Source organism: Rhinolophus hipposideros (genome assembly GCF_964194185.1).
Source record: "Rhinolophus hipposideros genome assembly, chromosome: 5".
Classification (NCBI taxonomy): Eukaryota; Metazoa; Chordata; class Mammalia; order Chiroptera; family Rhinolophidae; genus Rhinolophus; species Rhinolophus hipposideros.
The window spans coordinates 71,500,512-71,512,926 of NC_138051.1; the positions used below are offsets into that span (position 1 = coordinate 71,500,512).

A 12,415-nucleotide genomic window follows, 5' to 3' on the forward strand; every position below is an offset into this window, starting at 1 on the left:
TGGAGGGAGCTCCCACACAGCCCTTGTCTACCAAACTCGGCTTACGGGTCTCACCTTTCCTCTCCAAATCCATCCCGAAGCTGGCCCTGCCAACCTGCCAACTCCGCCACCCCCCACCCGGCACCCCGCCTCTGCAGAAGCCTGCGCTGTGTGTGGAGGTAGTGGTTGATTCCCACCTGGGTTCACCCCAGGTCGGAGGGCCTCGATCGGGGCCTGGATCAGACATCCATCCACTCTGGAAGCCGGGATCTCCCGGAATACTCCACAGCGTTGCTGGAATTCGCCCTCCCCACTTGGCTTCCCCTTTACCCTTTATCACTGTGTCTGCCCTCCCGCCTCTCCCCATCCCCGTTTTTCTTTAAACGGGGAAAATTGCTGACCTCTTTCACCGGGTTGAAAAGACAGATGATCATAAAAACATTTTCAAATGCAAAATTCTTTGGAAGTATTGTACAGGCAAAAAAGTCTCTGTTTTAGGTCTAAGCTGCTTAGGGTAGGTGTTCAGAATGCCAATACATTATTTCAAACTACTAAGTATTCCTGCTAGTGTACACAATGGCATCAAAAAAAAAAAATGAACGGGCCTCTTTCAAGACCTAATTTACTACCACTGAATGTGTTAGCACTGGAGAGAAGCAAATAAATGTTCTCTGGAGTCTAGAAAATTGCCTATTCCTAAGAATGGGTATTAGGGGAGAACAAGTCTAGCCCATTAGACCTTTAAAAAGTGGTGAAAAAGTGTGTGTGTGTTTTCAGGCAGAGTATTGGATGGAGAATGTATTTTTCAGGAGTAAATCATGGAAAATAGTAAGTCCATTTACTTGACTTGAGTTATATTTCAAGCACAGTGTCTAAATTTATAACAAAGAGGAAAAAATACTGAATCTGATATCTACTCTGATTACATTAAAAGTCAAGGAAACATCCTATGGATGCCATTAAGGTTTCCAGGTGTGTTTTTCTTCACTGGATTTACACTGACTTTTCAGTGCACGCTGAAGGCTTTGTAGTTGGGCACCCTTCGGTTCTGTCCCAGCTCTTCCACTCAGCAGCTCTGCAACCTTGAGCACGTTACTGAACCACTCTGTTCCTCAGTTTCCTCCTCTGTAAAATAAGGATATCCACAGGATTGTTGGAAAGATGAAATAATATAATGTATGGAAAGGACTTAGCAGAGCACTGACATAAATACTCCACACAAAAACCACCCTGTAATGTTTATCCCATGCATATGTGGGTGGTAGGTATATCCCACAGATAGCCAGGGATGTTTCCCCAGAATTCAGGCCTGTCCTGCTGTGATTTTCCCTGTGATTTTCCTCCAGATTTTTCCTGTGATTTTCCTCCACTGGACCACACACAGTCCTGAGTGCAGGTTCCACTTAGCCTGACTCACTGTGGGTACCGCAGCTGCCTACCCATTGATCGGCACTGTAATAATGGTAAATATTCTCCATAGGCCTCCTTTAACTTTTTTTTTTTTTTTGTCGTTCTTCAACCTAGTGGAGGGTGCAGATCAGCTCCAAGTCCCATTGCTGTTTTCAGTCTTTGGTTGCAGGGGGCACAGCCCACCATGCCATGTGGGAATTGAACCAGCAACCTTGTTGTTAAGAGCTTGCGCTCTAATCAACTGACCCATCCAACCTTCCCTCTGGAAGCTCAGCAGCAGCTTGTTGTCTTCAATCTTGTTGTCTTCAATCTAGTGGTGGAGGGCGCAGCTCACTGGCCCATGTGGGAATCGAACCGGTAACCCTGTCATTCAGATCTGCAGCTCTATCCAACTGAGCCATCCGGCCGTCCTCCATAGGCCTCCTTATTGGGACCATTAGTGGCTCTCTGCTTGCCTCTGTTGGGGGAAACAGGAAAGAAGATACACCCTGAGTTTCTAGTCCAGTAGAGAACTTTGAAGGAAATGGCTTTCTGTAGGCAAGGCAGGAAAGGAAGTGAGGTTTCCTGAGCAAATCCAGGGAAATAAATGCCCAAACTCATAAAAGATGGAAAATATTCCATCATGCTGGGCTCATCTCAAAATCAGTAGCTTGCATTGCTTTAAAAGGGGGAAGGGGACACCAGGAGGGAGCATGAAAGCTCCGTGCCCTTTCCCCACACCTTGCCCTGTGCATTCCTTGGCTGGCTCCTCCTGATTTATATCCTTTTGTAATAAATTGGTGATCTAGTAATTTTCTTTTAAAGAATAGTCTAGAAGTCCAAGCTTCTAGATTTTCTATTATCATCCTGGCTCAGCTACTTTCAGAGCCATTATACAGAGATCTTCTCTTTCTCATGGGTGTTTTCATGTGTGCACATATGTACACACTCTTTGATGGAGGAGCTGAGATTTTAGGACAATATTAGCCAAAAGAATCACATAAACTATTGGAGGCAACAAAGTTTCCTTTAACCAGGGTCTTTGTAAATGAAATACCTAACTCCATGCCCTTACCTCTTTAACTCAGTGGGACGTTTTAGCATCCTCCCCAGTTGAGGTCAGCTTGGGCTGGGGAAGATTTCAGTAGAACTGGGAGACATCTGAGGTATGGTAGCTGGAAGTTTCTCCCATAAGAAGCCTCCAGGAATCAGTCTCCCAATTCGTTATACTGATTTCTTTTACCAGGGAGACAAGTGCCTGCCCCAGCTCCCTGCCACCCCCAGCCCAGGCACACTGAGCATGCTCTCTGTTTAAACAGACAGCAAGGGCACTACTGTGGGATCTGCCATAGCAACAGCTGAGTAACCAGAGAGACGCACACATAGGTACCGTGGCTCACTGCCGAGACTCAACACAGTCAGACCATAGGACTCCTTATTAGTAAAACCCTGTGCCTCTTCCAGACTCACACTCGTGTTTCCCAGTCTGGGTGACTGTAAGAGATGTGCTCAGTTAGCAGAAGGATTTCTGCCTTTTCTCAGGATTAGAAAAAACAGGACAGATTCCTTTCCCCATCATCTCAGTATTGTCCACCATTCACCTCCTTTTTATTTTCTATCTCTGATAAATACAGAAAGGCAGGAAGAGACTCTGAAATGACAAGGAAAGAGGGGAGAGGGCAAATTGTCAGAGACATGTGCATTTTGGGGTTGGGGACCCAAAGAAACAGTCCTAATGGTAATTCATGTTAGCACGAATGACCCACAGTACCATTTCAGGTTGTCCTTGGTGTCCTGGCCACCACGCTCATGACTATATTAGTTATGTTATGCTCAGGCTGCCATAACAAAGTGCCATAGACTGGATGGCTTAAATAATGGAACTTATTTCCTCACAGTTCTAGATTAGAAGTCTGTGTGATCAAAGTGTTGGCGGGGTTGGTTTCTTCTGAGGCCTCTCACCTGGTACCTAGCCATCTTCATATTCACATGTTCTTTATGTTCAAATGTTTTGTGCCTTTCCGTGTCCTAATCGCCTCTTCTTCGAAGGACACCAGTCACATTGGATTAGGGCCCATCCATATGACCTTACCTTACCTTCATTACCTCATTAAAGGCCCTATGTCCAAAAATGTCAGTCACTTCTAAGGTATTAGGGGTTAGGACTTCAACATATGAATTTGGGGCTAGGGATGGGAGGGGAACACAATTCAGCCTATGACAATGAACAAATCTAGAGGCTTCATCAGATATTTCCTGTGCTCAGATAGTTTTTAGGAATGATTTCATTCTCTCAGAACAGGAAGTGGAAATTGTGTCTTTCTTGTGGCTTCTTGATAGGTGGTCTAGACTATTGATGAAGAGGATTTTGTGACAGGAAAGCCTCAGACGAAAGATTCTTCCCTTTATGAGACTAAAGCTGAGAGACAGACTAGCAACCACCAACCAAGCAATATCTGTCATATTAAACTTTTACTGTCAAAGTTATGTTTTGGGGGACAAGATAAAACCCGCAGTTAGGAATCTTTGCAGGAATGAGTCATTCATTCTATGTATTAGTTAAGGTAATCCTAGTTACTGTAACCCAAACCTCTAATTCTCAGGGGTTCACACCAGAAAGATTTATTTACCTCTTACGTAAAGTCTACTGGGCAGCAAGGAGGTGGGAGTGCGGGGTGGCTCCGTGACACAAAGTCATTTAGGTACCTAGGGTGGCAGAGGCTCTTCCACAAGGACTCATACTGTGGGACTCAATTTAAAAGCAAGACGTTGCTCTTTATGAGATCTGCCTTGCAGGACTGATCCAGGGGAGTCCCCGCCAACCAACGCCTGGGAAACACCACACCCCAGGTGTCTCACATATCAAGATTGCAGGCTTTCTCTTTTACCTAAGTATATACATAACACCCCCTGTAAGATTGGCTTGTAGGTAGCAGGAGGAGGGGCTCTGTAGAGAAGATGAAACTTAGGGATACACAATAGGGGAGCAGAGAGTTGACCCTGGAATCACAAGTTAGCAAACTTCAAAAAGCCTGTTTGAAAGGAGTGGTCATAATACACATTTGAAGGAGGTCACAGTATTTGTTCAGAAAATAATTTGAATCTATCAAAGGACCAAGCCGTGTTTGTCTATTGAAAGAAAACCCTGACAATCTCTTTGTTAATTGAGATTTTTAACTTTCAAAACACAAAGCATGACGTTCCTTTGAATTTGAAAGGCTGCCCCAGGCATTGATCTTCTGCTGGCAGAGAGGAAATACAGGGTGGAATAGAAGGTTTTAAAGGGCCAGACCTGGGGTGGCCAGTTAGCTCAGTTGGTTAGATGCTAATAGAGCAAGGAACCAAGGTTGCCAGCTCGATCCCGAACCCCACCTGGGACACTGTGAGCTGCGCCCGCCTTAAAAAACAAAATGTAAAGGGTCACACTGGATGTACTGGATGTCACTTCTGCCCACGTCCCATTGGCCAGCACTCAGTCACAAGGCCCTGCCTAAATGCATGCACAAGGGACTTCTGGGCAGTCACTGCTTAGCTGCAGCTCCTGGCTATGGAAGGGGAACAGAACTCTAGTGGACAGCCAGCAGAATGTAAAAAGTTTTGTGGTGGCTCCCAACCCTACCTGTGTACCTGTGTGTTGGCATCACTGGTGGAGCATTTAAAAAAATGCACATGCCTGGGCCCTGGGCCCCAGCCTTAGATTCTGACTTCTGACTCGGGCTGGTGCCTGGGAAAATCTGTATTTCTAAAGGCACAGACTAGGTTGAGAGTCGGTGGTATGCTCTGGAGTATACACTTCTTTGCCTCACAACAGCTTTTAAAATCATTTTTCAGATTTCTCAATGTGAACAATGTTCTTTAGTTTGCTTCAATTTTCTATCAGCTGGTAAGATAGTTTTCGCCATGGTAAACCTCAAATAGGACTAAGAATTCTGCGTCAATACTTTTGTATGAGTTTTCAGTAGTAGAGTGCATGTAATGATTAATACCAGTGTGATTAATTTTATGTCAATGTATGACCACAAAATACCACAATATGTGTAATTGATAGATAATTGATAGTTTTGTGGCACAGTTGTTTTGGGGCCATAAAATCATTGTATTCAGAAAGTCATTATTTTTTGAGTGATTTGAAACTTTTTGTATGCTACAGGAAATAATTTAAAAAATAGAATTTCACAAGTTTCAAATTCTAATCTAATCATTCAAAAATTACTTATTTTATTGAAAGTAGTACTAAACAATTGTTTAAAATCATGAATTTTAAAGTCTACTCAATAACCAATTGGTTAGATGTACAGTAATGTATTTAACAGGTAATGGGTATGCTTGCTATTTTCAATGCTCATGATTAAAAATAAAGCTTTTGCAACTCTTTTTAAAAAAAATGTATTACTAAACATAAATGTTACATATTAAAAGGTCATCTTCATTCAATAGCTGAACATTAATTACTCCTTCCCTATTCTCCCACTGCTCTTTGTGTATGTATTGTCTTATTTTGTTTATATTTATTTATACATGACTATTATTTTACATTTATTTAAATTTGTTCTATAGATTTATTTTATATTTATATAGTTTCTGTTTTTATTAGGTAGTGAGCTCCTGAAGGGTAAGGGTAGTATTATGTTCATTGCCATTATCTTCTACAGTATGTTACACCAACAAGCACGCAAATGTTTATTACAATGACTGGCGATCATTTAACTTACTCAAGGCCTATTATGTACCAGAGAATAAACAATGAACAATACGAAAATCCCTGCCCTGGGAGCTTCCATTCTAGTGGGGGTAGACAGATAGTTAACAAAATAAATACCTAAAATACAAGGTTTGTCAGCTGACGGTAAGTGCAGCGGAGAAGAACGAAGCGGCAGAGTGGAACAGAGTAATACTACAGGGTGAGGGAGGGCATTTCAGTTTGATAGGGGGAAGTCTGGAAAGGCCTCAAGAAAAAGGAATTTGAATCAGACTAAAGAACTTCAGTAAAGACTATCAGAAGCAAGAGCGAAAGCCCTGTCCATATCTGGGGCAGAGAGCTGCAGGGGAGGGAATAATAAGCATAAACTCTGAGGCTGGTGCGTGCCTGGTGTATACACAGACCAGCAAGGAGGCCAATATGGGTGGACTGAGTGAGCAAACAGGAGAGTACAAAGACAGGAGGCCTAGTGGTTGGGGATGTCTAGGCCACAGGTAGGACCTTGGTTTTTTGTTTTTCTTTCTTTTTTAATTTTTTAAAAAGATTTTATTGGGGAAGGGGAACAGGACTTTTATTGGGGAACAGTGTGTACTTCCAGGCCTATTTTCCAAGTCAGGTTGTTGTCCTTTCAATCTTAGTTGTGGAGGATGCTATTCAGCTTCAAGTTGTTGTCCTTTCAGTCTTAGTTGTGGAGGGCGCAGCTCAGCTCCAGGTCCAGTTGCTGTTGCTAGTTGCAGGGGGTGCAGCCCATCATCCCTTGCGGGAGTCAAACCGGCAACCTTGTGGTTGAGAGGATGCGCTCCAACCAACTGAGCCATCCAGGAGTTCAGCGGCAGCTCAGCTCAAGGTGCCGTGTTCAATCTTAGTTGCAGGAGGCGGAGCCCACCATCCCTTGCGGGACTCGAGGAATTGAACTGGCAACCTTGTGGTGGAGAGCCCGCGCTCCAACCAACTGAGCCATCTGGGAGGCAGCTCAGCTCAAGGTGCCGTGTTCAATTTTAGTCCCTTGCCGGATTCAAGGAGTCGAACCGGCAACCTTGTGGTTGAGAGCCCACCGGCACATGTGGGAATCGAACCGGCAGCCTTCGGCGTTAGGAGCATGGAGCTCTAACCGCCTGAGCCACCAGGCCGGCCCCAGGACCTTGATTTTGATTCTGAGAAAGCTAAGAAGAGGGCTTTGAGTGAAGGTGTGACTTTGCTTACACTGAAAAAGGTTCAGTCTGGTGTTTGAGTTTGTATTGGGCTAATTGAGGACAAGAGTAGAAACAGGGAGAACAGTTGAGAGATGAATGTAAGAATTCAAATAACAGATAATGGTAGCTTGGACCAGGACACTAGCAGTGGGACTGGTAAGCAGTGGTCAGATTCTGACTATATTTCCAATAAGATTTGTGGGGAGTGAGAGAAAGAGAGGCATCAAGGACGGTGCCAAAATATTTGGAGGAAGTAGAAGGATAACAGATGGTGAAGACTGAGTGCACAGGACGGGAAGGGAAACCGGCAGCGCTGTTGTGGTCATACTAAGTTTGAGATGCCTACTAGGTTCCAAGTGGAAGAAATGCAAATAGGATATTAGATACAAACTCTGGAGTTCAGGAGAAATCTCCAGTTTGGAGAAATAAATGAGGGAGTTTTCAACCTCACTGGAGGTATTTAAATAAACACTGAGGCTGCCTGAACTCACAGGTGAGTGACTGCAGACAGAGAACCCTGGGGTGCTCCAAAGTTAAGGTGTCAGAGAGATGAAGAAATAGCAAAGGCTGGTGCTAGACACTCCAAGAAGGTATCGTCCATGTAAGAAACATCCAGACCTGGAGAGAATTTTTATAAGAGTGTTTGAGCCAAAACGATGACATATGTCAGGGAACAAGATCTCAAATGCTCTGAAGAATAGCAGTTTTGCAGTTTCTTTTATGCATTTGAGATTAAGGAGGGAATGTAGGGAAGATAACATGAAGGTAGGAGGAAAGCAAGGTGGGGATTGGATTACAGACTAGTTAAGCTCACACTTTCACTGTATTAGGAGGAGGTCTGAAAGGGGGTATTTCAAAGGTGTGTTAAGCAAAGATAAGCCTTTTACTAAAGAAGTTATATACCTGGGGCATGACTACGCACTGTGACCTGCCCAGTTAGGAATTTATGATCAGATCACCCTCTGAGGTTACTGTTCGTAAAACCTCCCCTTCCCCCTTCTTTTGTCCACCATATTTCAAGGTGAAGGGAATGATCAACCATGTCAAATGTTGCTAGGAAGTCAAGTAGGAAGATAAGAACTGAGAACTGGCCCTTGGATTAAGCAATATGGAGCTAAATGGGGTCTTGACAAGAGCTGATGAGGAAGGCAGATTGGAATGGTTTCAAGAGACAGTTGGAGGAATTGGAGAGACTGGTAGGGAGGAAATGAGTAATGAAGAGGTAGCTGGAGGAGGAGTGTAATCAAGAGGGTTAAAAATGTCTCTTCCCTCCTCCCCCCCAAAATGGAGAAGTGACCTGTTTGAAGGTGATGGGAATGATCACGTATTGGGACAATGTGATGTTCTAGGAAAAGCAGGGGAAAATTGCTGGAATAACATCCTAGGATGGGGCATGAGGGGCTGGCCCTAGGTAAGAGCTGGAAAGTCATTCCATCCAGGGGGACCCAAGGGACATGGACAGCAGAGGGGGAGGCTGCAGAGGCTGGTAGAGGAGTAAACTGGGGGAGGAAATTCATTATCTAGTGGGATAATAGATGAGTTCCTTCCATTTTCCAAACTTTCTGAGATATGTATTATTATTACATGGTTTCACAAGATATTAAAATAAACAATTCATGCTGAAAATAACAATTCCTACGGGCTGTGTGAGTAATAATTCATATGGGCTATGTGAGTAATGGCAGTGAGTTTTAAAGCCTACTTTATAAGCCTACTCTAGGGTCAGAAGTGACCTCTAGTGGTTCATTTAGGCCATTAATTTTTTTTCTTGTTTTCTTGCTCTTGATGGAAGTACAAAATAGCACTACCCATATAATTTTAATATTATTTTTAAAGAACCAATTACAGTTCACAGTTTAATTTAGAAAAATATGAGGCATTTGAGTAAAATAAACCCAAACCATCTACAGTCCAAGCTGGAGTTGCTATTAATTATCACTACTGAGACTTTGTCCTCTAAGTACGTAACTCTCTGCCATACTGCCAATATTTATATTCATTCTGCTTCTTGAATGAATGGTTTTATTAAACCCAGAGGAAGGACAGCTAGTGGGCCACTGCTGATCCAGGGCTGACCAATCTTCTCGATGCTACATAGAGTACAAACTCCTCACATTTTTCATTCCTTGTTTCACTTGATGTTTTGGTTGTCACTGGGTTTTCTCTGCCTGGGATGTCCCCTCACTCTGGGTTAATTAACTCATTTGTTCATACAGGTCTTTCCTGACTTTCCAGGTTATCTTAAGTATTTTCTGTTATGCAATCTCACAACACCCTGTGCTGCTTTCTCTCTCATGTTATTTCCCCTAATGAAATAGTCTGTAATGCTTGTTTAATGTCTGGTGTTGTTGGTAAATTATGAGACCTGTAAGCGCTGAGACTGTGTCTTGCGTGTTCACCACTGTCTCTTTAGCACTTAGCTTAGTGCCCAGCCCATAATGGGTACTCAGTAAATATTTACCGAACAAACAGACACTATCCTGCAGGAGACTCTTGACGTGCCCCTGTAAACATCTTTCAGATCCCATGCAGAGGAGACTGCATTTCAGAAATGGATTTCTGTTTCTTGAATACAATTTGTGATTGCTTCAGGTATACCTATAACAGATGTAATGATTTGTTACAAAACTATTCCAGCAGCTGAATTTAAATTTCTAGCCAGCAAAGCAACTCTTTACAAAGAAGGCTGAATCCTTAGACGTGATCCCGACCTTTATCAGACAGTTTTTTCTAAAACAGAATTCAGGGAAAAGCAATAAGATGCCAATACAGAGGGAAGTACAGTACAGCCATCGTGGTGATCTGTTCCACACTGTGTCACTGATTCTCAGATTTTCGTAACATTCTGCTATCTCTAGGACTTCACTTGGCAACAGTATCACTAAAATGGTGTAGGGGTTCCAATCAAGTCTCCCCGAGATGTGCCTCTGTAGTATGAGGGTTATTTTGAGCTAAAGGTGACCAAGACCCTGTGAGCTCAGGAGAAACTTCTATCTCCCCAACCCCCTTAACTACCTAGAAGAATTAGAATTAGGGACATAGCTCATAATAAGAGATTACTAGAGATAATCTTTCTTTTTGTTTAACCTATCAATACAGCAGGGGAAATTACTAATTACTGAACTTCTGATCTTCTTGGGGTCCTAAAATGACCCTTTGAAGCTCCAAGTTGCCTTACCTCATCCTTAGCTCAGAATGTCATATATACCTTACTTTAACTTTCTGTCTCTGAATTTCTCATGTATGTGGGTTCTCGGACTCTTTCATGTATGTGGGATTCCCATGCGTATGTATATATTTAAATTTGGTCATTTTCTCTTGTTAATCTGTCTCATGTAGATTTAATAATTAGACTAGCCAAAAGAACCATGAGGATAGAGGAAAGTGTTTTCCTCCCCCACAATGGGAATAATGATAGTGTTTACCTGCCTGAGGCCTTTAGGCCATCCTGGCCTCATGCTTGGAATCTTTCTGAGTGATTCTATTTGACACCAAAGACTGAGAACAGGGGAATGGCTGGTTGTGAAATACCACACCACAGTTCCCTGGGTCCTAGATATATGACTTAGAAATGAGTGGAAATAGAATAAAATGCTCTGAGCAAGAACTTGAGCTTGTGTCCAAGTCTATCTGGAAGTTCTGTTAGCATCTTAACTCCTCCCACACCCCACACAAATCTCCTCTGCTCTAACTCGTTTAACCTCTTGGTATTTTAATTTTGGTATAGTCCTTTTGATGTGGGCCCTGAAAGATTCTCTTCTATTTCTTATACAAAGATAGCAGGGTTTTCTTAAAATCACAACTTTAAATTATTTTTATGGAGGTATATATGATGATTAACCCCATTCAATAGGTTTTATTTTATTCCTAATACCTTCAGATTAAACATCAGAATTAGTAGAAACATAGGTAGGTATATTTATGGCATGTTTTCTCAAACTTGCTGTCCCTTCCTTTTGAGCTCTTCCCCATATTGTTTACATGGATGGCTCCTTGTCACTCTTCAGGTCTCAGCTTACATATCATTTACTTGGTGAGGCTTGGCCTGACCATGCAGTCTAGTTCGTCCTCTCCTCCTTTAATTTCTCTTATAGACTCTATTTTCCTTCATGCCATTTATCACAAGTCTTCATATATTTATTGTGTTCATTCACTTAATGCTGTCTATTCCACTAGACTGTAAGCTTCCCAAGGGTAGGGACCTTGTTTGTTTTGTTCACGTTTGTATTCCTAGGGCCTACCACAGTGCCTGACATGTAGTAGGAGCTCTATAAAAAATTGATGAATGAAGATTGCCTTGGTTGTTTCACTTACTTGTTCCTTCTACTGCATTTTAGTTACTGCTACTGCACTGCAACCCCCAGGGGGGTAGGAGAAAGTTGCAATGCCCCTCCCCTTCCTCACTGAGTACTGAGACGCAAGTTCCTTTGTTGAGAAGCTGCTGGCTTCTCCTTGGTGGCTTCTATTAGTACTAGCATGACTGAGGCAATAAGGAGAGCGGTCAGAAATGCTTTTAAAGTTACAATCATTAGGTTCTCGGGCACCCGAGGCTGCGAGTTACTGCCATTATGATTAAATGACAATTGGCAGACTGCTGAAAAGAAGTATTTTAATTTGCATAACGAACCGAGGCATCCTGCACCGTCTCTCTGAAATGAAATTCAGATATACACATCCTCCTTTGCTCTCCAGGAAGCTGAGCGACTTGCAGCAGCTCCTTTGACCAATGGGGGGCGGCAGCATCCCAGTAACTCACTCCCTGAAGGCCTGGAGGTAGGAGAGAGGTTCGCGTTCAAAACCTTTTTGACTCTACCCGCTCGCCGTAGCGCCTTAGCCCGCTCGAGTTTCAATGCGCGTTGTTGTTGGACGAAGCTGAGTCCTATACACCGCCTGCAGCTCTCCTGATCATGGCTTCTCCGAGTTCCTTCACCTACTATAGCCTTTCACCTTCCTCCCCTGTCTGGTCAGAGCCGCTGTACAGTCTAAGGCCGGAGCACGCGCAGGAGCGGTTGCAGGACGACTCGGTGGAAACAGTCACGTCCATAGAACAGGTGAGGTGACAGGACTAGGCGAGGCACCCGCGCGGGGGTTTCTGGGAGTGGGAGTCCCATTCGCCGGGCCGCCCAGGTGCGGAATTTCGCAGGGTACTTCGATG

At 43.4% G+C, this 12,415-nt stretch overlaps 1 protein-coding gene across 2 annotated transcripts in view; it reads left to right on the forward strand.

Moving 5' to 3' along the window:
* The first annotated feature begins 1,423 nt into the window (after positions 1-1,423).
* The window catches only part of LOC308498435 (protein farnesyltransferase subunit beta), a 73,017-nt gene continuing 62,025 nt past the window's right edge, over positions 1,424-12,415 (forward strand). Inside the window, exon 1 of one of the 2 annotated variants that reach the window (XM_081050462.1) lies at positions 1,424-1,442. In XM_081050462.1, the coding sequence (XP_080906588.1) occupies positions 1,440-1,442 (3 nt within the window). In that variant the 5' untranslated portion in view covers positions 1,424-1,439. Of the gene's footprint in view, positions 1,443-12,091; positions 12,312-12,415 lie in introns of those variants that run through there. The other variant, XM_081050461.1, reaches the window with a different exon arrangement.